Here is a 27,837-nt window from a genome sequence, read left to right on the forward strand (position 1 = left end):
GATAGATAAAGGAAAATTACAGTCAAAGGGGGTTCTCTGGTGGGCAGGGGTGGGGGGTCACAAGGTGCTCAGTGGGGGAGCTTTTGAGCCAGGATGAGCCAGGAGAAGGAATTTCACAAGGTAATGTCATCACTTAAGGCAGGGACAGGCCATTTTCATTTTCACTTCTTTTGTGCTTTTTGGATGTAATCTCCCAGCTATGGCCACTAGAGACAGATGAAGGCTCCTGGAAGAATGACGCCCCTGTAATGTGTAATGCTCTTTTTGTGTGTGTGTGTTTGTTTCTGTTTTTTTGTTTTTTGTTTGTTTTTTGTCTGGATAGCACAGGAAGCTTTTTTTTTTTTTTTTTTTTTTTTCCCGCAATGCCCAGCAGTCTGGTGGCTCATTCTCTCCATCACCCCCTAAGTCTGCTTCATGAATGACATCATGAAGGCATCCAGGATCCCTGGAGACAATAGCTCTGTGTTTTCTGATTTTTCTTGATTGAAGGACCAGAGTTTTTTTGGTTTTTGGTTTTTGGGTGTTTTTTGTTTTGTTTTTGTTTTTTTCTTTTTGAGACAGAGTCTCACTCTGTCACCCAGGCTGGAGTGCAGTGGTGTGATCTCGGCTCACTGCAACCTCCGCCTCCTGGGTTCAAGCGATTCTCCTGCCTCAGCCTCCTGAGTAGCTGGGATGACAGGCACGCACCACCACACCCGGCTAATTTTTGTATTTTTAGTACAGACGGGGTTTCACCATGTTGGCCTGACTGGTCTCCAAATCCTGACCTCAGGTGATCTGCCCACCTCAGCCTTCCAAAGTGCTGGGATGACAGGCGTGAGCCCCTGCACGGTTCTGTATAAAGTGCTGCAGACCCTGGAGGTCAGCTTCATAAACCGAGCACCCCATCCCCTCCTTCAGAACGCTCCAGATCCCCCTGCCATGTGCCGTCATGGCATGAAACCAGCCTTCCCGCCTTTGCCCTCTGCCGAGCCGTGGTCTTTGGTGAAGGCGAGTGAGGCAGGCGTAGACGTGGGACTGCCAAGATGGTGTACCAGCAAGTGCAGCCTGAATGTCCACATGTCTCCAGAAAAATGAGCCACTGTTGTGAGCTGGTCTGCAGGCTCCAGGCGGGGGAACCTCCCTGGGAAACAGCGCTCTTCCACACATGGATGAAGGAGAGGCAGAGACTGCAGTGATGCAGCCACAAGCCCAGGGACCCCTGGAGCCCCCAGGAGCTGGGAGAGGCAGGAAGGATCCTCCCTTAGAGCCTCTCAGAAGGAATTGGATACAATTGTAGTAGATTGAATAGTGGTCCCCAGAGATATCTGTCCATAGCCTAATGCTCAGAGCTTGTGAGTAAGACCTTATTTGGAAACAGGGTCTTTGCAGATGTGATTAAGTTAAGGACCTTGAGATTGGATCCTTCTGGAGTAGGGTGGGCCCTAAACGCAATGGCAGGTGTCCTAAGACACACAAGAGGAGATGCAGACACAGAGGAGGAGGCCACGTGGAGACAGAGGCAGAGACTGGAGTGATGCGGCCACAAGCCCAGGGACCCCTGGAGCCCCCAGGAGCTGGGAGAGGCAGGAAGGATCCTCCCCTAGAGCCTCCAGAGGGAACTGGGGGCTGCAGGAGAGACCCAGAACTTCCACAGAAAGAGAGAAATTGTCCTCCTGCTTCTCTAGACTGTCCCAAAGCTGAACCCTAGAAAGCAAAGCTGATACAGGAGCCTCCAGGACTGAAAGGCCTCAGTCAGCAAGAGACCCCGTAGGAGATCCAACCGCAGGTGCTCAGCGTGGGCCTTGGGTGTGTCTCGTGGGGGTGGGGGACGGAACCCGTGAAAAACCTCAGAGTAGCACCTTCAGGGCAATGCACAGAAGATCCCTAAACTGCCTTGTAAACAAAACTGAGAGCTTGAGTCAGAGGAAGCCGAGAGGATATCCTTCCTCGACACTGTTGAGAACGCCGACATCCTCCCGCAAATGAAGACGTTGCAAGCAGGCAAAGTGCTTCAGTTTTTTTTTTTTTTTTTTTTTTTTGCCTTTATGACGATTTGTGCAGCCACTTGGCTATGGAGAGCGACCGACACCCCCTCTTACTTCTGTGAATGTTTCCTGCAAGCTGACTCCGTGTGTTCACTTGCCGAGCTTTGAGTAAAAAGATAGCACGTGTCTGTTGACTCACACCCGTGTTTTAAGATGGAAAACTTTCCTTCTGTCCTTGGCAGGACATGGAGAGAGGGAGGCACTCCAAAAAGTCTCAGCCTCCATCAAGACGTGGTGGTTCATGCAGGTAATCCCAGCACTTTGGGAGGCTCAGGCCGGAGGACTGCTTGAGTCCGGGAGTTCAAGGGCCAATCTAGGCAACACGGTGAGACCCTGTGTCTGTAAAAATTAAAAATAAAACATAAAAAAAAAAAATCAGTGTTGATGCTGCTTCTGTTTTGTTCCACTGCAGAAGGCAAATGTGTTTCTGTCTCTGATTTCTGTGGGGTTTGCATTTTAAACACAGACCCCATTTGATGCTGGATCCAATGTCTTATCCTCTTCACAGGCTCCTGTCTTGGTCCGTTTATCCTGCTGGAAAACAAACAAACAAAAACAAAAACAAAACGCCATTGCTTTATTCAGGGTTCTCTAGAGGGACAGAACTAATAGCATAGATAGATAGATAGATACATAGATAGATAGATAGATAGTAGGTAGATAGAGATAGATGATTGATAGATTGATAGATAGTAGGTAGAGATAGATAGATGTAGATAGATAGATGATAGATACAGATAGATAGATGATAGATAGATAGATAGATAGATAGTAGGTAGATAGATACAGATAGATAGATGATAGAGACATAGATAGATAGATGATACATAGATAGTAGGTAGATACAGATAGATAGATGATAGACAGATGATAGATAGTAGGTAGATAGATACAGATAAATGATAGATAGTAGATAGATATAGACAGATAGATGATAGATAGATAGATACATAGATAGATAGATAGATAGATAGATAGATAGATAGATAGATAGATAGTAGGTAGATAGATACAGATAGATAGATGATAGATAGTAGGCAGATAGATATAGATAGATAGATAGATAATAGATAGACAGTAGGTAGATAGATATAGATAGATGATAGACAGACAGACAGACAGATAGATAGATAGATAGATAGATAGATAGATAGATGATAGATAGATAGATAGTAGGTAGATAGATACAGATAGATAGATAGATAGATAGATAATAGATAGACAGTAGGTAGATAGATATAGATAGATGATAGATAGATAGATAGATAGATAGTAGGTAGATAGATAGATAGATAGATGATAGATAGATAGATAGTAGGTAGATAGATACAGATAGATAGATAGATAATAGATAGACAGTAGGTAGATAGATATACATAGATGATAGACAGACAGACAGATAGATAGATAGATAGATAGATAGATGATAGATAGATAGATAGATAGATAGTAGGTAGATAGATACAGATAGATGGATAGATAATAGATAGACAGTAGGTAGATAGATATAGATAGATGATAGACAGACAGACAGACAGATAGATAGATAGATAGATAGATAGATAGATAGATAGATAGATAGATAGTAGGTAGATAGATACAGATAGATAGATGATAGATAGATACATACACAGATAGGTAGATGATAGATAGATAGATAGTAGGTAGATAGATACAGATAGATAGATAGATAATAGATAGACAGTAGGTAGATAGATATAGATAGATGATAGACAGACAGACAGACAGATAGACAGATAGATAGATAGATAGATAGATAGATAGATAGATAGATAGATAGATAGATAAAAGAGTTTAAGACTGGGCACAGTGGCTCACACCTGTAATTCCAGCACTTTGGGAGGCCGAGGTGGGCAGATCACCTGAGGTCCAGAATTCAAGACCATCCTGGCCAACAAGGTGAAACCCCGTCTCTACTAAAAATACAAAATTACCGGGCGTGGTGGCGGGCACCTGTAATCCCAGCTACTCGGGAGGCTGAGGCAGGAGAATCGCTTGAACCTGGGAGGTGGAGGTTGTAGTGAGCTGAGATCACGTCACTGCACTCCAGCCTGGGTGACAGAACAAGACTCTGTCTCAAAAAAAAAAAAAAAATAGACAAATGGATAGATACATGGATAGATAATAGATGGATAGATAGATGCATACATGGGTAGATAGATGATAGATTGATAAATGGATGATAGGAGATAGATACATACATACATACATACATAGATACATAGATGAAAGGTAGATGATAGATTGATAGATGATAGATGAAAGTATAGATGATGGATAGATGGATAGATAGACAACAGATTGATAATGGAAAGATAGATGGATAGATGGATAGAAGATAGATAGGTAGATAGATAATACATTGATGATGGAAAGATAGAAAGGTGAATAGATGGATAGAAGATAGATAGATAGATAGATAGATAGATAGATAGATAGATAGATAGTTATACAGATGATAGATAGATGGATACATAGATAAACAGAATGGATGGATAGATAGATAATAGATGATAGCTAGATAGATGCAGGTAGATAATGGATACAGAGATGGATAATAGATACATAGACAACATAAGTGGGGGGATAGATGACAGATGAGGTAGGTAGGTAGATACAATAGATAGATGACAGGTAGGAAGAATAGATAGATGATGGATAGACAGATATATATATACATAGATGGATAGATAGATACATAGATGATAGATACATACATACATAGATGGATAGATAGATGATAGATAGATACATATATACATACATAGATGGATAGATACATAGATGATAGATGCATACATATATAGATACATGGATAGATACATAGATAGAGAGATACATACATACATACATAGATGAATAGATAGATGATAGATAGATACATACATAGATACATAGATAGATACCTACATAGATACATGTGTACATAGATGGATAGATGATACATACATACATAGATGGACAGATACATAGATGATAGATACATACATACACATACAGATGGATAGATACATAGATGATAAATAGATACACACATACATACATAGATGGACAGATACATAGATAGTTGATAGATACATACATACATAGATACATGGATAGATACATAGATGATAGATACATGCATACATAGATGGATAGATACAGAGATGATAGATACATACATACATAGATGGATAGATAGATGATAGACAGATATATACATGGATAGATAGACGATTGATAGATACATACATACATAGATGGATAGATAGATGATCGATAGACAGATACAAACATACAAACATAGATGATAGATAGATAAATACATACATACATAGATCCATAGATGGATGGATAGATAGATAGATATCATGGCTAAATAGATGGAAGGGTGATAGATAGATCCGCAGACAAGATAGATGGATACATGATAGATGAATAGCTGGATAAATGACGGACAACATAGATACATAGATAGATGATAGATAGACAAACCCTCGCATGCTAACTCAGGGTTTCTCCACCTCAGCACAGCTGACATTTGGGGCTGGAGGGCTCTCTGCGGTGGGGCCGTCCCAGGCACTGTAGGATGTTGAGCAGTGGCCCTGGGCTCTGCCCACCAGATGGGAGCAGCACCCCCACACTGCACACACCCAGACGTGACGGCCAAAAATATCTTCAGACATTGCCAGGTGTTTCCTGGACGGTAGGATCTCCTCAGTTCTTGGCAACTGAATTACACACAACCTACAAACCGGCACACATTTGAGAATCTTTGAACATCAGACTATGCGATGCTGGCTCAATGCAAAACAGGACATTAAGGAGAGAAGCCCGGCCTGGCGGGATGGGGTGTCTGAGTTTGCCGGGGTTGCCATAGCAAAGTTCTGTACAGCTTAGACAACAAACATTGATTCTCCCACAGTCCTGGAGGCTGGAGGTCTGAGGTCAAAGTGTGGGCACGGCTGGTTCCTCCTGAGGCCTCTCTCCTCCACGTGGAGATGCCGTCTTCTCCTTGTGTCCTCACAGGGTCATCCCTCCATGTGTGTCTGTGCCTTCATCTCCTCTTCTTATGGGATGTCTTAGTCCATTGCAGGCTGCTATCACAGAATACCATAGACTGGCTGGCTTAGACACAACAGGCATTTGGCCGGGCACAGTGGCTCACGCCTGTAATCGCACCACTTTGGGAGGCCGAGGCAGGCAGATCACCTGAGGTCAGGAGTTCGAGACCAGCCTGACCAACATGGTGAAACCCTGTCTCTACTAAAAGAAAAAAAAAAATACAAAAAATTAGCTGGGCGAGGTAGCAGGCACCTGTAGTCCCAGCTACTCAGGAGGCTGAGGCAGGAGAATGGCGTGAACCCTGGAGGTGGAGCTTGCAGTGAGCCGAGATTGCACCACTGCACTCCAGCCTGGGCGACAGAGTGAGATTCTGTCTTAGAAAAAAAAACAAAAAACAAAACAAATAAACAACAACAACAAACAAAAAACAGGCATTGGCCGGGCACAGTGGCTCATGCCTGTAATCCCAGCACTTTGGGAGGCCAAGGCGGGCAGATCACCTGAGGTCAGGAGTTCGAGACCAGCCTAACCAATGTGGTGAAACCCCGTCTCTACTAAAAAAAAAAAATAATAATACAAAAAAATTAGCGGGGCGTGGTGGCAGGCACCTGTAGTCCCAGCTACTCGGGAGGCTGAGGCAGGAGAATGGCGTGAACCCAGGAGGAGGAGCTTGCAGTGAGCTGAGATCGCGCCACTGCACTCCAGCCTGGGGGACAGAGCGAGACTCTGTCTCAAAAACAAACAAAGAAACAAACAAACAAAAAAAACAGGCATTGGCCGGGCATGGTGGCTCATGCCTGTAATCCCAGCACTTGGGAAGGCCAAAGTGGGTGGATCACCTGAGGTCGGGAGTTTGAGACCAGCCTGGCCAACATAGAGAAACCCCATCTCTACTAAAAGATACAAAAAATTAGCCGGGTGTGGTGGTGGGCACCTGTAGTCCCAGATACTCAGGAGGCTGAGGCAGGAGAATCGCTTGAACCTGGGAGGCAGAGGTTGCAGTGAGCCGAGATCGTGCCACTGCGCTCCAGTCTGAGCAACAGGGCAAGAGTCAGTCTTAAAAAAGAAAAGCAAAGGAAATTCTGAAGGGCACGTTGAGAGCAGGAGGGCTGCAGTAGTCAGGGATTTTGAGCAGTTAAATCTCTGCCTGGTGGGGTTTCAATGCTGTGGCCATAACGGAGAACTTACAGGCTGCTGGACCCCATCTCTGGTTAGCTGGCACCCCTTCTGGAACGCTGGTATAGGGGACTGGGTGGATCCGTGTCTCCCCATCGACTTGTCTACCAGGTGAATAGCACCCTATTTGGAAATAGGGTTCTTACATGTGCAATTAGTTCATGGTTTCAAGATAGCATGCTGGATTAAGGTAGACCCTAAGTCCAATGACAAGTGACAGAAGAGGAGACACAGACACAGAGGAGAAGGCCACGTGGAGACGGAGGCAGAGACTGGAGTGATGCGGCCACAAGTCCAGGGATGCCTGGAGCCCCCAGCAGCTGGAAGAGGCAGGAAGGATCCTCCCCTAGAGCCTCAAGAAGAAACCAAACACAATTGCAATGGTTTAGATGGTGAGCTCCAAATGATATGTCCATGTCCTAAGCCCCAGAACCTGGGAATGAGACCTCACTTGGAAAAAGGATCTTTGCAGATGTGGTTAACGATGAGATCATCCTGGAGTAGGGTGTCCCTTAAACACAATGACAGGTGTCCTTGTAAGAGAGAGAGGAGGAGACACAGACACAGAGGAGGAGGCCACGTGGAGACAGAGGCAGAGACTGGAGTGATGCGGCCACAAGCCCAGGGACACCTGGAGACCCCAGGAGCTGGGAGAGGCAGGAAGGATCCTCCCCTAGAGGCTTCAGAGGGAGCGTGGCCCTGCCTATGCCTTGATTTCAGATTTCTGGCCTGCAAGGCTGTAATGCAATTGACTTTTGCTGTTTTAAGTTCCAGGGTTTTCAGTGACGGTTACCAGTAACCCCCACTGTAGGTCACTGAACCCTTCAGCTTTGCCTGTACCTGTTCAGGAAGTGGCAGCGTTCACTTCATCTTCCATAGATAATTGCTATAATCTTCTTTGCTATTTTTCCTTTTCTTTTTCTTTTTCTTTTTTTTTTTTTTTTTTTTTTTTTTTTGAGATGAAATCTTGCTCTGCCGCCCAGGCTGGAGTGCAGTGGTGCGATCCCGGCTCACTGCAAGCTCCGCCTCCTGGGTTCAGGCCATTCTCCTGCCTCAGCCTCCCGAGTAGCTGGGACTACAGGTGCCACCACCTCGCCCGGCTAATTTTTTGTATTTTTCAGTAGAGACGGGGTTTCACCGTGTTAGCCAGGATGGTCTCGATCTCCTGAGTTCGTGATTTATCTGCTTCCCAAAGTGCTGGGATTATAGGCATGAGCCACCGCACCCGGCCTTCCTTTGCTATTTTTCTTTATGATTTAATATCTCACCCGCGGCTGGGCCCAGTGGCTCACACCTGTAATCCCAGCACTTTGGGAGGCTGAGGTGGGTGGATCACCTGAGGTCAGGGGTTCGAGACCAGCCTGGTCAACACGGCGAAACCCCATCTCTACTAAAAATGCAAAAATTAGCCAGGTGCGATGGCAGGTGCCTGTAATCCTAGCTCCTCTGGAGGCTGAGGGAGGAGAATCGCTTGAACCTGGGAGGCGGAGGTTGCAGTGAGCCGAGATCGTACCATTGTGCTCCAGCCTGGGTGACAGAGTGAGACTGCATCTCAAAAAAAGAAAGAAAAGAAGAAAAGAAAAGAAAAGAAAAGAAAAGAAAGAAAAGAAAGGAAGGAAGGACGAAAATACCTTCACTTGCATGGAGTTTATGTTATATGCAGTACAGTTTGTAAAGTTGTGATTCCCTCTGTTGCTTCAAAACGAAGAAAAGTTACTTCTCCAAAAATACGAAATATGAAATCTGTATGCTGCTGTTATTTTTAAATTTTTTTTTTCAAAACTCACAATATTGCAAATCAGACATCACATGGTTTAGGTGTTTTATTTTTTCCTCCCGTTTATTTGACTATTCTGTAACTTCTCTGTTTTCCGTTTTCTCCATAATGTATTGGACACCCTCAGACGTCGTTCCACAGTGAACAAAAGTAACTGTGGGATTCCGTTCTCTGTGTCTACACATCGCTGGCATGTGATCTGGGTGTATGATTATTTTTGACATTTTATTTTAAAATCTTCTGAGTCACAAAAGGCTGGGGAAACAGTACCCGGAGTCTCCAGGCCACGTTGGGTTTATGTGGAGCAGGTGCGGCTGGGCTCTGGGTGGGGGCGGGTTAAGAAAAATCCAGGCACAGCTCACGCGCGCCCCCTGCAGCCTGCGGCGCGCAAGGGACCCGCTGCCTGGGGGTGGGGTCCGTTTAGGGAGGGAAGGTGCAGCCGAGACCACCAGGGCGTCCCTGACCTCGCAGCGCCCGCTCTGGTCCCATCCCTGAGCCCACAGGGGGTCCCCACGCCGCGCCCATCACCAGGCGCGCGGATCCCCAATGTCCACGCCCCTCCCACAAGGACCCCCACCTTCTTCCACACCCCTCCCACCCAGCCCGCGGGGACCCCATCTCCATACCCTTCCCAGCATTCTCGCGGGGACCCTCATCTCCAAACCTCTCCCACCATCCCCACGGGGACCCCATCTCCACGCCCCTCCCACCATCCCCGCGGGGACCCCATCTCCATGCCCCTCCCACCGGTCATGGAGGGGCCCCCTTCTCGCCATTCCCACCAGTCCCGCGGGGACCCCCATATCCACGTCCCTCCCACCACGCCCGCGGGGACCCCATCTCCACACCCCTCCCACCCGTCCTGGAGGGACCCCCTCATCTCCACGCCACTCCCACCAGGCCCGCAGGGACCCCATCTCCACGCCCCTCCCACCCGTCCTGGAGGGACCCCCTCATCTCCACGCCCCTCCCACCAGGCCCGCAGGGACCCCATCTCCACGCCCCTCCCACCCGTCCTGGAGGGACCCCCCTCATCTCCACGCCCCTCCCACCAGGCCCGAGGACGGCCCCATATCCACGCCCCTCCCACCCGGCCCGCGGGGACCCCCTCTCCATACCCCTCCCAGCATTCTCGCGGGGACCCTCATCTTCAAACCCCTCCCACCATCCCCACGGGGACCCCATCTCCACGCCCCTCCCACCGGTCCTGGAGGGGTCCCCTTCTCCACACCATTCCCACCAGTCCCGCGGGGACCCCCATATCCACGCCCCTCCCACCAGGCCCGCGGGGACCCCATCTCCACGCCCCTCCCACCGGTCCTGGAGGGGTCCCCTTCTCCACGCCATTCCCACCAGTCCCGCGGGGACCCCCATATCCACGCCCCTCCCACCAGGCCCTCGGGGACCCTCATATCCACGCCCCTCCCACCAGGCCCGCGGGGACCCTCATATCCACGCCCCTCCCACCAGGCCCGCGGGGACCCTCATATCCACGCCCCTCCCACCAGGCCCGCGGGGACCCTCATATCCACGCCCCTCCCACCAGACCCGCGGGGACCCTCATATCCACGTCCCTCCCACCAGACCCGCGGGGACCCCATCTCCACACCCCTCCCACCAGGCCCGGGGGAACCCTCATATCCACGCCCCTCCCACCAGACCCGCGGGGACCCTCATATCTACTCCCCTCCCACCAGACCCGCGGGGACCCCCATCTCCACGCCCCTCACCCGGGGGGGACCCTCATATCCACGCCCCTCCCACCAGGCTCGTGGGTAACCCCCCCATCTCTACGCCCCTCCCACCAGGCCCGTGGATACCCCCCGCCATCTCCACGCCCCCCCCACCGGGCCCGCGGGGAGCCCCCCCATCTCTACGTTCCCCAAGACGGCGCCCACAAGACCCCCATCTCTGAGCCTGGCCCCCCCACTTTCGGGTAAGAACACCCCACCCCCCACCGCTGCTCACAACCGCAGCCGCGGGAACCCCAGCATTTCCACTCCCCACGCCGCGCCTGCAAGGAACCCCAGGAATCCACGCCGGCCTTTCCTCCCTGGGGGACTCCCAGCTGCTGGCGCGTCCTGCGGGATTGTCAGTCTTGGCGCTGCGGGCGGGGCGGGGAGGGGCGGGGCGAGCGCCAGGGGCGGGGACAGGGCCCGGGAGGCGGAGCTGGGGGCGGTGCTTCACTGCGAGGCCGGGGCGGTGCCCGAGGGGAGTCGGGCGGGGGTGTGGCCTGGGCGTGGCCTCACGGGGAGACCAATGGAGGCGTGGAGTGGGCGTGGCCTGGAGGGGAGGGCAACGACGGCGAGGCCGGGGCGGGGCATCGCGGGGAGGCCAATGAAGGCATGGACTGGGCGTGGCCTCACGGGGAGGCCAATGGAGGCGTGGAGTGGGCGTGGCCTGAAGGGGAGGACAACGACGGCGAGGCCGGGGCGGGGCATCGCGGGGAGGCCAATGAAGGCATGGACTGGGCGTGGCCTCACGGGGAAGCCAATGGAGGCGTGGAGTGGGCGTGGCCTGGAGGGGAGGGCAACGACGGCGAGGCCGGGGCGGGGCATCGCGGGGAGGCCAATGAAGGCATGGACTGGGCGTGGCCTCACGGGGAAGCCAATGGAGGCTTGGAGTGGGCGAGGCCTGGCGAGGAAGGCAATGAAGACCTGGACGGGGCGTGGCCTCGCGGAGGCGGGCGGGGCGTGGCCTCGCGGAGGCGGGACTCTGGCCGCCGTTTTTTGCAGCTGCGCTCACCGCGGGCTCTGGGCTCAGCTCCGCGGACTCCCGGCTCCCGGCGTGGGCGCCATGGTGCTGTGCCCGGTGATTGGGAAGCTGCTGCACAAGCGCGTGGTGCTGGCCAGCGCCTCCCCGCGCCGTCAGGAGATCCTCAGCAACGCGGTGCGGCCTGGGCCTGGGCGGGGCAGGGGGCAGGGGGCGAGGGGCTGAACCCAGGAGGGCCCAGAGACCCAGGAACCCGAGGGGTAGGGATGGGAGACTGACCCGAGACCCTGAGGGATGGGGGAGGGCAGAGTGACCCGGGACCCCCAGGGATGCCGTTGGGGAGAGTGACCCGGAAGCTCCAGGGATGGGGGAGGGGAGAGTAACCCGGGACCCCCGAGGGATGGGGGTGGGGAGTGACCTGCGACCCCTTAGGGATGGGGAAGGAGAGAGTAACTCGGGACCCCTAGGAATGGGGAGGGTAGAGTGACCGAGGACCCCTAGGGGTGGGGAGAGCAGTCTGACCCTGGACCCCCATGGATGGGGACGGGGAGAGTAACCCGGGACCCCTAGGAATGGGGAGGGCTGAGTCACCCAGGAGCCCCTAGGGGTGGGGAGAGCAGTCTGACCCTGGACCCCCATGGATGGGGACGGGGAGAGTAACCCGGGACCCCTAGGAATGGGGAGGGCTGAGTCACCCAGGAGCCCCTAGGGGTGGGGAGAGCAGTCTGACCCTGGATCCCCATGGATGGGGACGCGGAGAGTAACCCGGGACCCCTAGGGTTGGGGAGGGCTGAATCACCCAGGAGCCCCTAGGGACGGGGGAGGGGAGAGTAACCCAGGCCCCTAGGAATGGGGAGGGCAGAGTGACCTGGGACCCCCAGGGATGTGGGAGGGGAGAGTAAGCCGGGACCCCTAGGGATGGGGAGGGCTGAGTCACCCAGGAGCCCCCAGGGATGGGGGAGGGGAGAGTAACCCAGGCCCCTAGGAATGGGGAGGGTAGAGTGACCTGGGACCCCCAGGGATGTGGGAGGGGAGAGTAACCCGGGACCCCTAGGGATGGGGAGTAGGGGAGAGTAACCCAGGACCCCTAGGAATTTGGAGGGCAGAGTGACGCGGGACCCCCAGGGTTGGGGGTGAGGGGAGTAACCCAGGACCCCTAGGGATGGGGTTGGGGAGAGTGATCCCGGACCCCTAGGAATGGGGAGGGCAGACTGACCCAGAACCCCCAGGGATGGGGACAGGGAGAGTAACCCGGGACCCCTAGGGTTGGGGAGGACAGAGTCACCCAGGAGCCCCTAGGGGTGGGGGAGGGGAGAGTAACCCAAGACCCCTAGGAATGGGGGAGGGAAGAGTGACCCAGGATCCCCAGGGATGGGGAGGGCAGAGTCACCCAGGACCCCTAGAGATGGGGAGGGCAGAGTCACCCAGGACCCCTAGGGATGGTGGTGGGGAGACTAACCCGGGACCCCCTAGGGATGGGGTTGGGAAGAGTGACCCGGGACCCCTAGGCATGGGGTTGGGGAGAGTGACCTAGGAGCCCCTAGGCATGGGGTTGGGGAGAGTAACCTGGGACCCCTAGGAATGGGAAGGGCAGAGTGACCCAGGACCCCTAGGGATGGTGGTGGGGAGACTAACCCGGGACCCCTAGGGATGGGGAAGGGGAGAGTGACCTAGGAGCCCTAGGCATGGGGTTGGGGACAGTAACCTGGGACCCCTAGGAATGGGGAGGGCAGTGTGACCCAGGACCCCTAGCGATGGGGAAGGGGAGCGTGACCCAGGACCCCTAGGGATGGGGATGGGGAGACTAACCCAGGACCCCCCTAGTGATGAGGGAGAGCAGAGTGACCCAGGACCCCCTAGGAATGGGGAGGGCACAGTGACCCAGGACCCCCTAGGGATGGGGGAAGGGAGAGTGACCCGGGACTCCCTAGGGATGGGGGAGGGGAGTGACCTGGGACCCCTGGGGATTGGGGAGGTGAGTGATCCAGGACTTCTAGGGATGGAGTGAGCCCTGTGACTGAAGGTTGGGCTTCATCGTTGGGGTGTGGGAAGTGTTTCCTGGTGCCCCCATGGGGATCTTATTGCGGGTGGTAGTGGGCCTAGGCAGTGGGTGTCTGCCTCTCTCTGGAGCCCTAATGACATGGAGGAGAGGGTCTAGTGATGAAGGGATAGTTACTGGTGATGGGGGTAGTTACTGGTGATGGGGGATAGTTATAGGTGATGTGGGATAGTTACTGGTGATGGGAGATAGTTACTGTTGATGGGGTGATGGTTACTGGTGATGGGGGGATGGTTACTGGTGATGGGATATAGTTACTGGTGATGGGGGTTAGTTACTGGTGATGGGGGGTAGTTATTGGTGATGGGGGTAGTTACTGGTGATGGGGATAGTTACTGGTGATGGGGGTAGTTACTGGTGATGGGGGGCAGTTACTGGTGATGAGGGGTAATTACTGGTGATGGGGGGTATTACTGGTGATGGGGGGGTACTACCCTCACTGGTGATGGTGGGCAGTTACCGGTGATATGGGGTAGTTACTGGTGATGGGGGTAGTTACTGGTGATATGGGATAGTTACTGGTGGTGGGGAGTAGTTACTGGTGATGGGGGTAGTTACTGGTGATGGGGAGTAGTTACTGGTGATGGGGGTAGTTACTGGTGATATGGCATAGTTACTGGTGATGGGGGTAGTTACTGGTGATGGGGGGTAGTTACTGGTGATGGGGGTAGTTACTGGTGATGGGGAGATGGTTACTGGTGATATGGGATAGTTACTGGTGATGGGGGGTAGTTACTGGTGATGGGGGTAGTTACTGGTGATATGGCATAGTTACTGGTGATGGGGATAGTTACTGGTGATGGGGGGTAGTTACTGGTGATGGGGAGATGGTTACTGGTGATATGGGATAGTTACTGGTGATGGGGGGTAGTTACTGGTGATGGGAGTAGTTACTGTTGATGGGGGGATGGTTACTGGTGATGTGGGGTAGTTACTGGTGATATGGGATAGTTACTGGTGATGGGCGGTAGTTACTGGTGATGGGAGGTACTATCCTCACTGGTGATGGGGGGCAGTTAGTGGTGATGAGGGGTAGTTACTGGTGATAGGGGTAGTTACTGGTGATGGGGGGTAGTTACTGGTGATGGGGATAGTTACTGGTGATGGGGAGATGGTTACTGGTGATATGGGATAGTTACTGGTGATGGGGGATAGTTACTGGTGATGGGGGTAGTTACTGTTGATGGGGGGATGGTTACTGGTGATGTGGGGTAGTTACTGGTGATATGGGATAGTTACTGGTGATGGGCGGTAGTTACTGGTGATGGGAGGTACTATCCTCACTGGTGATGGGGGGCAGTTACTGGTGATGAGGGGTAGTTACTGGTGATGGGGGTAGTTACTGGTGATGGGGGGTAGTTACTGGTGATGGGGATAGTTACTGGTGATGGGGGGTAGTAACTGGTGATGGGGATAGTTACTGGTGATGGGGGATAGTTACTGGTGATGGGGATAGTTACTGGTGATATGGGGTAGTTACTGGTGATGGGGAGTAGTTACTGGTGATGGGGGGTAGTTACTGGTGATGGGGGTAGTTACTGGTGATGGGGGGTAGTTACTGGTGATGGGGGGTAGTTACTGGTGATGGGGAGTAGTTACTGGTGATGTGGGGTAGTTACTGGTGATGGGGGTAGTTACTGGTGATGGGGAGTAGTTACTGCTGATGTGGGGTAGTTACTGGTGATGGGCGTAGTTACTGGTGATGGGGGGTAGTTACTGGTGATGTGGGGTAGTTACTGGTGATGGGGGGTAGTTACTGGTGATGGGGGGTAGTTACTGGTGATGGGGGGTACTACCCTCACTGGTGATGGAGGGCAGTTACTGGTGATGAGGGATAGTTACTGGTGATGCGGGGTAGTTACTGGTGATGTGGGGTAGTTACTGGTGATAGGGGTTAGCTACTGGTGATGGGGGTTAGCTACTGGTGATGGGGGTTAGCTACTGGTGATGGGGATAGTTACTGGTGGTGATGGGGGTTAGTTACTGGTGATAGGGTAGTTACTGGTGATGGGGGTAGTTACTGGTGATGGGGGTAGTTACTGGTGATGGGGAGTAGTTACTGGTGATGGCAGAAAAGTTATTAGTGACGGTGGGGTAGTTACTGGTTGCCTATGGATAGAGCAGTGGGCAGGAGTCTGCTCTTGGGAACTAAGGACAGGAGGTCTGGTACCCTGGGAGAGGGGACCCCACGTGCCTGGGCCTAGTGACGGGGATGAGAATGGTCTGGGTGCCTTACAGAAGGCATGGGTCTCCATGATGGGGGGTGACGGGGCATAAGGCAGGAGTCTACGTGATCTGGGGTTGAGGTCTGCGGGGCAGGTCCAGGGCTTGGTGACTGGTGCCCTGAAGACCAGGATGGGCGTTGGGGCCAGGATCTGGGTACGCCTTCAAGAGGTGAGGAGGGCTGAGGAGGGTGTAAGAGTTGAAGAAAGATGAAACAAGAAAAGCAGCTTCACAGTCAAAGACAGATTTATTTTGGAGAATAAGCCTGAGGGGGGCTTCCGGCGGCGTTCGGTCGGGAGTGTTCTCTTACAGACTGAGGGTACTTAAGGGTTTAGGAAGGGAAGCCTATGGCGGGCTCGGAATGTTTCTGTGTGAGGCAAAGTTGACTGATGGGTTGGAATGTCTCTGGTCTGAGGGGAGCTTATCTTGGCCTTGGGATGTTTCTGGTCACAGTGGTTTATTTCAGGGTTTGACTGTTTCTGGTCATGCTGACATTAGCCATGAGGCTCATGATTTGGGGCTGGTTTTAGGCGGTTTTTAATCGAGGGAACTTAAAATGGTGGCACTTGTCCAAGATGGTGGTAAGTGTCCAAGTTGGCCGTGCGTGTCCAAGTTGGCCGTGCGTGTCCAAGTTGGCAGTATGTGTCCAAGATGGTGATATGTGTCCAAGTTGGCCGTGCATGTCCAAGATGGCGGTGTGTGTCCAAGATGGCGGTATGCGTCCAAGATGGCAGTATGTGTCCAAGTTGACCGTGTGTGTCCAAGATGGCCGTGTGTGTCCAAGTTGGCCGTGTGTGTCCAAGTTGGCCGTGCGTGTCCAAGTTGGCAGTATGTGTCCAAGATGGTGATATGTGTCCAAGTTGGCCGTGCATGTCCAAGATGGCGGTGTGTGTCCCAGATGGCGGTATGCGTCCAAGATGGCAGTATGTGTCCAAGTTGACCGTGTGTGTCCAAGATGGCCGTGCGTGTCCAAGATGGCAGTATGCGTCCAAGTTGGCCATGCATGTCCAAGTTGGCCGTGCGTGTCCAAGTTGGCCGTGCGTGTCCAAGTTGGCCGTGCGTGTCCAAGATGGCTGTGCGTATCCAAGATGATGGTGCGTGTCCAAGATGGCCATGTGTGTCTGAGTTGGCCGTGCATGTCCGAGTTGGCCATACGTGTCCAAGATGGCCGTGTGTGTCCAAGATGGCCGTGTGTGTCCAAGATGGCCGTGCGTGTCCGAGTTGGCCGTGCGTGTCCAAATTGGCCGTGCGTGTCCCAGTTGGCTGTGCGTGTCCAAGATGGCGATGCTCCTGCTGTGTGAATCCAGACCCTCTAGTTATAAAAGGACGAGGGGTGGTTTGTTCTTTCTGGCCACTTCCTGCTGAGGGAGGTCATGGTTACAGGTCACCAAACACAGCACTGGAGGGAGGGGAAGAGGCTGATTTGTTCCTGGCGGCCGTCTTTATTTGGGGGCCTTTGAGGCAGCACCTGTTGAAACATCTAGCTTTAAGCTCACAGGGCTTGAAGACAGCAGAGCTTAGGTTTCAGGGCTTTTCACTTCGGAAAAATGGGGACAAAGAAAAAGGAAAAGGCCGGGCGTGGTGGCTCACGCCTGTAATCCCAGCACTTTGGGAGGCTGAGGCGGGTGGATCACGAGGTCAGGAGATCGAGACCATCCTGGCTAACACGGTGAAACCGCGTCTCTACTAAAAAACATAAAAAACTAGCCGGGCGCGGTGGCGGCGCCTGTGGTCCCAGCTACTCGGGAGGCTGAGGCAGGAGAATGGCGTGAACCCGGGAGGCGGAGCTTGCAGTGAGCTGAGATCTGGCCACTGTACTCCAGCCTGGGCCACAGAGCGAGACTCCGTCTTAAAAAAAAAAAACAAAGGAAAAGGAAAAGAATGGAAAACATGATCTTGGAGACTTGTAGCCAGAAAAATGAGCATTTAATTCAAACTGTAGAAAATCATAAAAACTGAAAACCATAAGGGCAAGACTAGAATTTCACGACAAGGGGTGACTATCGTTTTTGAAACATGGTTTTTCTTTTTCCAGTTTCACCACTTTTATTAAAAGACGAATTACGGTAGGACCAGTTTGCTTTGTTATACTTGGCCTCCTTATTTGTCTACAGTGCAGCAAGAATAATTATTACTTTTACTTTTATTTGTTTACTTACTTATTTATGTATTTATTTTGAGACGGACTCTCCCTCTGTCGCCCAGGCTGGAGTGCAGTGGTGTGATCTCGGCTCACTTCAAGCTCCGCCCCTCCCAGTTCAAGTGATTCTCCTGCCTCATCCTCCTGAGTAGCTGGAACCACAGGCACCTGCCACCAAGCCCAGCTAATTTTTTGTATTTTTAGTAGAGACGGGGTTTCACCGTGTTAGCCAGGATGGTCTCCATCTCCTGACCTTGTGATCTGCCCGCCTCGGCCTCCCAAAGTGCTGGTTACTGGTTGCCTATGGATAGAGCAGGGGGGCAGGAGTCTACTCTTGGGGACTAAGGACTGGAGGTCTGCTACCCTGGGAGCGAGGGATACCCCGTACCCGGTCCTAGTGACGGGGATGAGAATGGTCCGGGTGCCCCGGGGCATAAGGCAGGAGTCTATGTGATCTGCGGTTGAGGTCAGAGTGCTGGGATGACAGGCGTGAGCCACCGCGCCTGGCCAAGAATAATTATTTGTTACATAGACCGTTTAAATTGGCTTTGATGGAACTTTGTTCCATTCAAGGAATCTCAGATAGGACCTTTTTGAAGCTGAGTCCAGCCCCGGGTTTGTACCATTAAATACCTCTGAGTTGGGCAAACTCTTTCCCTCTTGAGGTTCCAAGATAGCTTGGGGTCCCAGGCCTGTCAGAAACTGACATTCTTTACTTAGCACAGGTCGGAAACCCTGTACAGGGACTGCGTACGCAAAATACAAGACCAGTTTTTTCCAAGGCCTTTCTAGGCTTCGTAACTTTAAGTTTCATTCCTTAAAGGAAAGCACTCCATTGCAGCCAACGCCTTCGTAAAATAGCCAGTTTTTCTAATTGTGTCCTCGTATTAAAGAAAACACATTTGGCCGGGCGCGGTGGCTCACGCCTGTCATCCCAGCACTTCGGAAGCCGAGGCAGGTGGATCACGAGGTCAGGAGATCCAGACCCTCCTGGCCAACACGGTGAAACCCCGTCTCTACTAAAAATACAAAAAATTAGCCGGGCGTGGTGGCAGGTGCCTGTGGTCCCAGCTACCCGGGAGGCTGAGGCAGGAGAATTGCTTGAATCCGGGAGGCGAAGGTTGCAGTGAGCCGAGATCGCGCCACCGCACTCCAGTCTAGACGACGGAGCGAGACTCCGTCTCAAAAAGAAAAAAAAAAAAAAGAATGTCATGAGAGGTGCAGCTTGACATCGGGAGGGCAGAAGATGGCCTGAGTATAGGGAACCTCTTGCCATTAGCCGTTCCTGGTGAAAAAGTTGTCAAGGTCCCTGAGAATTTGGAAGTTAAACGTGCCGTGTCCGGGCCATCCGCTGTCGTTATGTCGTTTGTATTGGTGCCAGAGACTGTGCTGCAATAAAAAATTCAACACTGTGGCTTTAGGCTCTCCTGTAAGCCACGTTTGGCCAGGTTGGGAAGCAGACACCCCAGAGGGGAGGACCTAAGAATGTGGGGTCGTTTGGCATCCACGTGGGCTGCTAAGAGGAAGCCGAGAGCATCTGTTTGTGTTTGAGGCATCCCCAGACAAAAGACGGAGACCCAGAATCCTCTTTATAAGGAGGACAGTCACGCTGAGAAGCAACTGGGCGTCCCCTAAGATTTCTCCTAGCTCAGTCCCGCTGGTCCTCCGAGGACCGGGTTGGCAGACCTGACTTTTCCCAGTTACCGAGAGAAAGTCTGGGGAGGGCAGGTCTTAACCAGCCGGCTGGATTCGTGTCGGACGTTGGATGTTCCTGTTGGAATCGGTGAAGGGCCTCCCAAACTGGCACCACGCAAGGAAGAGAGAGAGCGAGGGAGAGAGAGAGAAGAGGGAGGACGAGAGAGAGAGAGAGCGAAGGAGAGAGAGAAGAGGGAGGAAGAGAGAGAAAGAGGGAGCGAGGGAGAGAGAGCGAAATACCTGCTGCAGGTCCAAGATGGGGGTGTGTGTCCATGATGGCGGTGTGTGTCCACGATGGCGGTGTGTGTCCAAGATAGGGGTGTCTGTCCAAGATGGGGGCTGTCTGTCCATGATGGCGGTGTGTGTCCAAGATAGGGCTGTCTGTCCACGATGGCGGTGTGTGTCCACAATGGGGGTGTGTGTCCATGATGGCGGTGTGTGTCCACGATGGCTGTGTGTGTCCACGATGGGGGTGTGTGTCCAAGATGGCGGTGTGTGTCCACGATGGCGGTGTGTGTCCACGATGGCGGTGTGTGTCCACGATGGGGGTGTGTGTCCACGATGGCGGTGTCTGTCCACGATGGCGGTGTGTGTCCACGATGGCGGTGTGTGTCCACGATGGCGGTGTGTGTCCACGATGGGGGTGTGTGTCCACGATGGCGGTGTGTGTCCACGATGGCGGTGTGTGTCCACGATGGCGGTGTGTGTCCAAGATAGGGGTGTCTGTCCAAGATGGGGGCTGTCTGTCCACGATGGCGGTGTGTGTCCAAGATAGGGCTGTCTGTCCACGATGGCGGTGTGTGTCCACGATGGCGGTGTGTGTCCACGATGACGGTGTGTGTCCACAATGGGGGTGTGTGTCCACGATGGCGGTGTGTGTCCACGATGGCTGTGTGTGTCCACGATGGTGGTGTGTGTCCAAGATGGCGGTGTGTGTCCACGATGGCGGTGTGTGTCCACGATGGCGGTGTGTGTCCACGATGGGGGTGTGTGTCCACGATGGCGGTGTCTGTCCACGATGGCGGTGTGTGTCCACGATGGCGGTGTGTGTCCACGATGGCGGTGTGTGTCCACGATGGGGGTGTGTGTCCACGATGGCGGTGTCTGTCCACGATGGCGGTGTGTGTCCACGATGGCGGTGTCTGTCCACGATGGCGGTGTGTGTCCACGATGGCGGTGTGTGTCCACGATGGCGGTGTGTGTCCAAGATAGGGGTGTCTATCCAAGATGGGGGCTGTCTGTCCATGATGGCGGTGTGTGTCCAAGATAGGGCTGTCTGTCCACGATGGCGGTGTGTGTCCACGATGGCGGTGTGTGTCCACGATGACGGTGTGTGTCCACAATGGGGGTGTGTGTCCACAATGGCGGTGTGTGTCCACGATGGCGGTGTGTGTCCACGATGGTGGTGTGTGTCCAAGATAGGGGTGTCTGTCCAAGATGGGGACTGTCTGTCCACGATGGCGGTGTGTGTCCACGATGGGGGTGTGTGTCTACGATGGCGGTGTGTGTCCAAGATAGGGGTGTCTGTCCAAGATGGGGACTGTCTGTCCACGATGGCGGTGTGTGTCCACGATGGGGGTGTGTGTCCACAATGGCGGTGTGTGTCCAAGATGGCGGTGTCTGTCCAAGATGGCGGTGTGTGTCCACGATGGGGGTGTGTGTCCACGATGGCGGTGTGTGTCCACGATGGCGGTGTGTGTCCACGATGGGGGTGTGTGTCCACGATGGCGGTGTGTGTCCACGATGGCGGTGTGTGTCCACGATGGCGGTGTGTGTCCACGATGGGGGTGTGTGTCCACGATGGCGGTGTGTGTCCACGATGGCGGTGTGTGTCCACGATGGGGGTGTGTGTCCACGATGGCGGTGTCTGTCCAAGATGGCGGTGTCTGTCCAAGATGGCGGTGTGTGTCCACGATGGCGGTGTGTGTCCACGATGGGGGTGTGTGTCCACGATGGCGGTGTGTGTCCACGATGGCGGTGTGTGTCCAACATGGGGGTGTGTGTCCAAGATGACGATGCTTGTCTGTCAGAGGGGGAGATGCGGAGTTCCCTGAGCCCTGGCAGGTTGTGACAGCCAGGGGCACCCCCACTGGGGACATTTACCACCATCATTCCTGACCCCACAGTGTCTGCGGGGATCACTACCTCTCAGACCAGGCCTCCCCAGGGAGGCTGTTTTCTCTTCCTGGGTACCAGGGATTGACTCAGAGCCATCATTGCTTCCTTTCCCGCAGCCATCACTGCTGGCATTTTTCCTGAACTTCCTGTGGGCAGGATGGTTTTACCCCAACCATCAGGGCTCCGGGAACCCTCTGCCACCATTGACTCATGCGTTCAGGGCCTGAGTCAATCCTTCCCCGCTGGCCTCTTCGTTCCTGGCTTCTTCCTTTGCCAATGTCTTCCGTCGAGAGCCAGGAAGGCCCCCGGTCAGTCCCTGAAGGCCCCTAACCACACTTAGGGAAAGCTCTGGTGAGTTTCCGACTCCCCGGCCACACTCAGGGAAGGTTCGGTGGATGGAGGAGAAGATCGGGGCGTGTAGCCAACATCTCCTGCCAATCTTGCACGTTCCGTTCCGTTCCGTTTTCCTAGGCTCTTTCGTTGACCCTCCTGACCCCTTTTTCTTCTGTTGCAGGGTCTGAGGTTTGAGGTGGTCCCCTCCAGGTTTAAAGAGAAGCTGGACAAAGCCTCCTTCGCCACTCCGTACGGGTACGCCATGGAGACCGCCAAGCAGAAGGCCTTGGAGGTGGCCACCCGGATGCACCAGGCAAGGGGCCCCCTGCCCTTCTGCCCCCATGAAAATTCCTTTGCTCTGACGAGGGGATTTGCAGGTGCTAAATATCCATGATACAAATAAGTGTCATTCACAAGATACAGTTGGTGCCACAGCTGAGCTAGTACTATGTTACAATGTAATGCGCTATTGCAAGTAACCTAATAGTTACTTAGATAATAGTATCATTTATGATACAGAATTAATGTAGATTTTTACTATATGTGTTATATTCTCTTGCAATTGATATCATAGTATCATTTATGATATAGAATTAATGTACCTTATCTGTTACTATGTTATTCTCTTGCAATTGATGTAGCATCATTTATGATACAGAATTAATGTAGATTATTACTATATGTGTTATATTCTCTTGCAATTGATATCATAGTATCATTTATGATATAGAATTGATGTAGCTTATCTGTTACTATGTTATTCTCTTGCAATTGATGTAGCATCATTTATGATACAGAATTAATGTAGATTATTACTATATGTGTTATATTCTCTTGCAATTGATATCATAGCATCATTTATGATCTAGAATTAATGTAGCTTATCTATTACTGTGTTATTCTCTTGCAATTGATATAGCATCATTTATGATATAGAATTAATGTAGATTATTACTATATGTGTTATATTCTCTTGCAATTGATATCATAGTATCATTTATGATATAGAATTAATGTAGCTTATCTGTTACTATGTTATTCGCTTGCAATTGATATAGCATCATTTATGATATAGAATTAATGTAGCTTATCTATTACTATATGTTACAATATTCTCTTGCAATTGATATCATAGCATCATTTATGATCTAGAATTAATGTAGATTATTACTATGTGTTATATTCTCTTGCAATTGATATCATAGCATCATTTATGATACAGAATTAATGTAGATTATTACTATGTGTTATATTCTCTTGCAATTGATATCATAGCATCATTTATGATCTAGAATTAATGTAGATTATTACTATGTGTTATATTCTCTTGCAATTGATATCATAGCATCATTTATGATCTAGAATTAATGATTATTACTATGTGTTATATTCTCTTGCAATTGATATCATAGCATCATTTATGATATAGAATTAATGTAGCTTATCTGTTACTATGTTATTCTCTTGCAATTGATATAGTATCATTTATGATATAGAATTAATGTAGCTTATCTATTTAGGTTACAATATTCTCTTGCAATTGATATCATAGCATCATTTATGATCTAGAATTAATGTAGATTATTACTATGTGTTATATTCTCTTGCAATTGATATCATAGCATCATTTATGATCTAGAATTAATGTAGATTATTACTATGTGTTATATTCTCTTGCAATTGATATCATAGCATCATTTATGATCTAGAATTAATGTAGATTATTACTATGTGTTATATTCTCTTGCAATTGATATCATAGCATCATTTATGATCTAGAATTAATGTAGCTTATCTGTTACTATGTTATTCTCTTGCAATTGATATAGTATCATTTATGATATAGAATTAATGTAGCTTATCTATTTATGTTACAATATTCTCTTGCAATTGATAGCATAGCATCATTTATGATACAGAATTAATGTAGATTATTACTATGTGTTATATTCTCTTGCAATTGATATCATAGCATCATTTATGATCTAGAACAATGTAGATTATTACTATGTGTCATATTCTCTTGCAGTTGATATCATAGCATCATTTATGATACAGAATTAATGTAGATTATTACTATGTGTTATATTCTCTTGCAGTTGATACCATAGTATCATTTATGATATAGAACTAATGTAGCTTATCTGTTACTGTGTTATTCTCTTGCAATTGATATAGCATCATTTATGATATAGAATTAATGTAGATTATTACTATGTGTTATATTCTCTTGCAATTGATATCATAGTATCATTTATGATATAGAATTAATGTAGCTCATCTATTACTATATGTTTTAATATTCTCTTGCAATTGATATCAGCATCATTTATGATCTAGAATTAATGTAGATTATTACTATGTGTTATATTCTCTTGCAATTGATATGAATAGTATCATGTATGATATTCAATTAATGTAGCTTATCTATTACTATGTATTCTAATCTCTTATGGTCGGGCGCGGTGGCTCACGCCTATAATCCCAACACTTTGGGAGGCCAAGGCGGGCGGATCACCTGAGGTCAGGAGTTCAACACCAGTCTGGCCAACATGGTGAAATCCCATCTCTACTGAAAATACAAAAATTATCTGGGCGTGGTGGTGCACGCCTGTAATCCCAGCTACTCAGCAGGCTGAGGCAGGAGAATTGCATGAACCTGGGAGATGGAAGTTGCAGTGAGCCGAGATCATGCCACTGCACTCCCGCCTGGGCGATAGAGCAAGACTCCGTGTCCAAAAAATAAAAAATAATTTATCTTGCAATTAATATAATAGTATCATTTATGATATACAATTAATGTAGTTTATTACTATGTGTTATAATATTATCTTGCAATTAATATAATAGTATCATTTATGCTATACAATTAATGTCCAGTATTACTATGTGTTGTAATATTCTACAATTAATATAATAGTATTATATATTGTAATAATATGATATAGAATTATGTAGCTTATTACCGTGCCACTATGTAATATCTGATTGCAATTAATGTAACATCATTTCTAATATAGAATTATGTAGTTTATCTGTTCCTATATGCTACAATGCAATATACAATTATAATTAATATACTACTATCATTTAAGATTTAAGATTCATGTAGCTTATCTGTTACTATGTTATGAATGTAATATTGCAATTAATATAGTAATATCAGTTACAATATAGAATTAACATCTATCAGTATGTGTTACGATACACAGAATTAGTATGTGTTACTGTGTGAGACTATGTAATCCACTATGACAATTAATATAATTGGATCATCATGTAGAATTACGTCACTTATCTGTTACTATAAGCTACTATGTAATACACTATTATTTTAGTAGAGGTGGAGCTTCACCATGTTGGCCAGGCTGGTCTCCAACTCCTGACCTCAGGTGATCCACCTGCGTCGGCCTCCCAAAGTGTTGAGATTACAGGTGTGAGCCACCGCGCCCGGCCGTAATACACTATTATAATTAATACACTCCTGTCATTTAGGATAGAGAAGTCATGTAGCTTATCCATTACTATATGTTATATAATGTATGACTCCAATTAATATATGAGTCACAATGTATAAAATTAACGCAGCTATTACTATACGTTGTAACTTGCTGTTACAGAGAATGTAATACTATCATTTAGGATATAGAGTAAATGTAGCTCCCCTGTTGATGTGTGTTACCATACAATACGCCATGGCACTTAATAATAAGAGATACATTAGAGGGTCGGGTGCGGTGACTCACGCCTGTAATCCCAGCACTTTGGGAGGCCGAGGCGGGCGGATCACGAGGTCAGGAGATCAAGACCATCCTGGCTAACACGGTGAAACCCCGTCTCTACTAAAAACACACATACAAAAATTGGCTGGGCGTGGTGGCGGGTGCCTGTAGGTAGTGGCAGGTGCCTGTAGTCCCAGCTACTCGGGAGGCTGAGGCAGGAGAATGGCGGGAACCTGGGAGGCGGAGCTTGTAGTGAGCTGAGATGGCGCCACTGCCCTCCAGCCTGGGTGACAGAGCGAGACTCTGTCTCCAAAGGAAGGAAGGAGGGAAGGAGGGAAGGAGGGAAGGAAGAAAGGAAGGAAGGAAGGAAGGAAGGAGGGAGGGAGGGAAGGAAGGAAGGAAGGAAGGAAGGAGGGAGGGAGGGAGGGAGGGAGGGAGGGAGGCAGGGAAGGAAGGAAGAAAGACATTAAAGAAAGGAAGGAAGGGAAGGAAGGAAGAAAGACATTAAAGGAAGGAAGGAAGGAAGGGAAGAAAGACATTAAAGGAAGGAAGGAAGGAGGGGAGGAAGATATTAAAGGAAGGAAGGAAGGAGGGGAGGAAGATATTAAAGGAAGGAAGGAAGGGAAGGAAGACATTAAAGGAAGGAAGGAAGGAAGGAGGGGAGGAAGACATTAAAGGAAGGAAGGAAGGGAAGGAAGACATTAAAGGAAGGAAAGAAAGAAGGGAAGGAAGACATTAAAGGAAGGAAGGAAGGATGGAAGGAAGAAAGGAAGGAAGGAAGAAAGACATTAAAGGAAGGAAGGAGAAAGACATTAAAGGAAGGAAGGATGGAAGGAAGGAAGGAAGGGAAGGAAGGAAGGGAAGGAAGGAAGACATTAAAGGAAGGAAGGAAGGAGGGAAGGAAGGAAGGAGAGAGAAAAGGAAAGGAAGAAAGCCATTAGAGGGAATGCTGTTGTGAGTAGTGCTGTGAAGACAGGAATATTGATTGTGGCTTTTGGCAGTGCAGAGCTTAGGGAGGCCAGGGCTGGGGGCGACGAAGGTCAAAGCTGCACGCACATGTCCTGTGACTGCTGGCTGCTCTGCGGCTGAATTTCCAACCTGGATTTGTTTTATCACCCTAAGTACCTTTTTCTTTTTCTTTCTTGCCTTTTTTGTTGTTGTTGTTGGAGACGGAGTCTTGCTCTGTCACCCAGGCTGGAGTGCAGCGGTGCGATCTCGGCTCACTGCAACCTCCACTTCCTGGGTTCCAGAGATTCTTCTGCCTCAGCCTCTGAGTAGCTGAGATTACAGGTGCCCGACTGATAAATTTGTATTTTTCTTAGAGACGGGGTTTCACCGTGTTGGCCAGGCTGGTCTCGAACTCCTGACCTCAGGCGATGCACCTGCCTCAGCCTCCCAAAGTGCTGGGATGACAGGCGTGAGCCACGGCACCCGGCCCTAAGTACCTTTTTCTGAAATTACATCGAACAGGTCAAAAGTCTTTTGGCCTTAATTCTGGGCAACTTGGGGCCCCTGGATCAACCTCAAGTAGAACCTGGAAGAACAAAAACTTACGCAACAGGCATCGTGTTTCCCGTGGTGCCCGTGAGACGCTCTGTGAGTGCCGGACCCCTGATCCTGCAGCCCCTGGGGCCCCGGCCTCACCCACGTTCCAGTCCCTGCAGGGGGACCAGCTGGGACACCCACTCGTGTCCTTGCTCATGACTTGGAGCGTCCCCAGCCTGAACTTCCAAAGTGGGCCTGGCTTTGCACCCTGTGCTGCTGTTTCACGCCGGTATCAACGGGGA

At 50.3% G+C, this 27,837-nt stretch overlaps 1 protein-coding gene across 1 annotated transcript in view; it reads left to right on the plus strand.

The window, feature by feature from the left end:
* The first annotated feature begins 11,804 nt into the window (after positions 1-11,804).
* LOC139360703 (probable bifunctional dTTP/UTP pyrophosphatase/methyltransferase protein) overlaps positions 11,805-27,837 on the plus strand; it is a 39,468-nt gene continuing 23,435 nt past the window's right edge. Inside the window, exons 1-3 of the mRNA XM_071088542.1 lie at positions 11,805-11,937; positions 22,510-22,714; positions 27,674-27,784. Of these exons, the coding sequence (XP_070944643.1) occupies positions 11,845-11,937; positions 22,510-22,714; positions 27,674-27,784 (409 nt within the window). The 5' untranslated portion in view covers positions 11,805-11,844. The remainder of the gene's footprint in view (positions 11,938-22,509; positions 22,715-27,673; positions 27,785-27,837) is intronic.

The sequence above is a fragment of the Macaca nemestrina genome, chromosome X (assembly GCF_043159975.1).
Source record: "Macaca nemestrina isolate mMacNem1 chromosome X, mMacNem.hap1, whole genome shotgun sequence".
In the NCBI taxonomy this organism is placed as follows: Eukaryota; Metazoa; Chordata; class Mammalia; order Primates; family Cercopithecidae; genus Macaca; species Macaca nemestrina.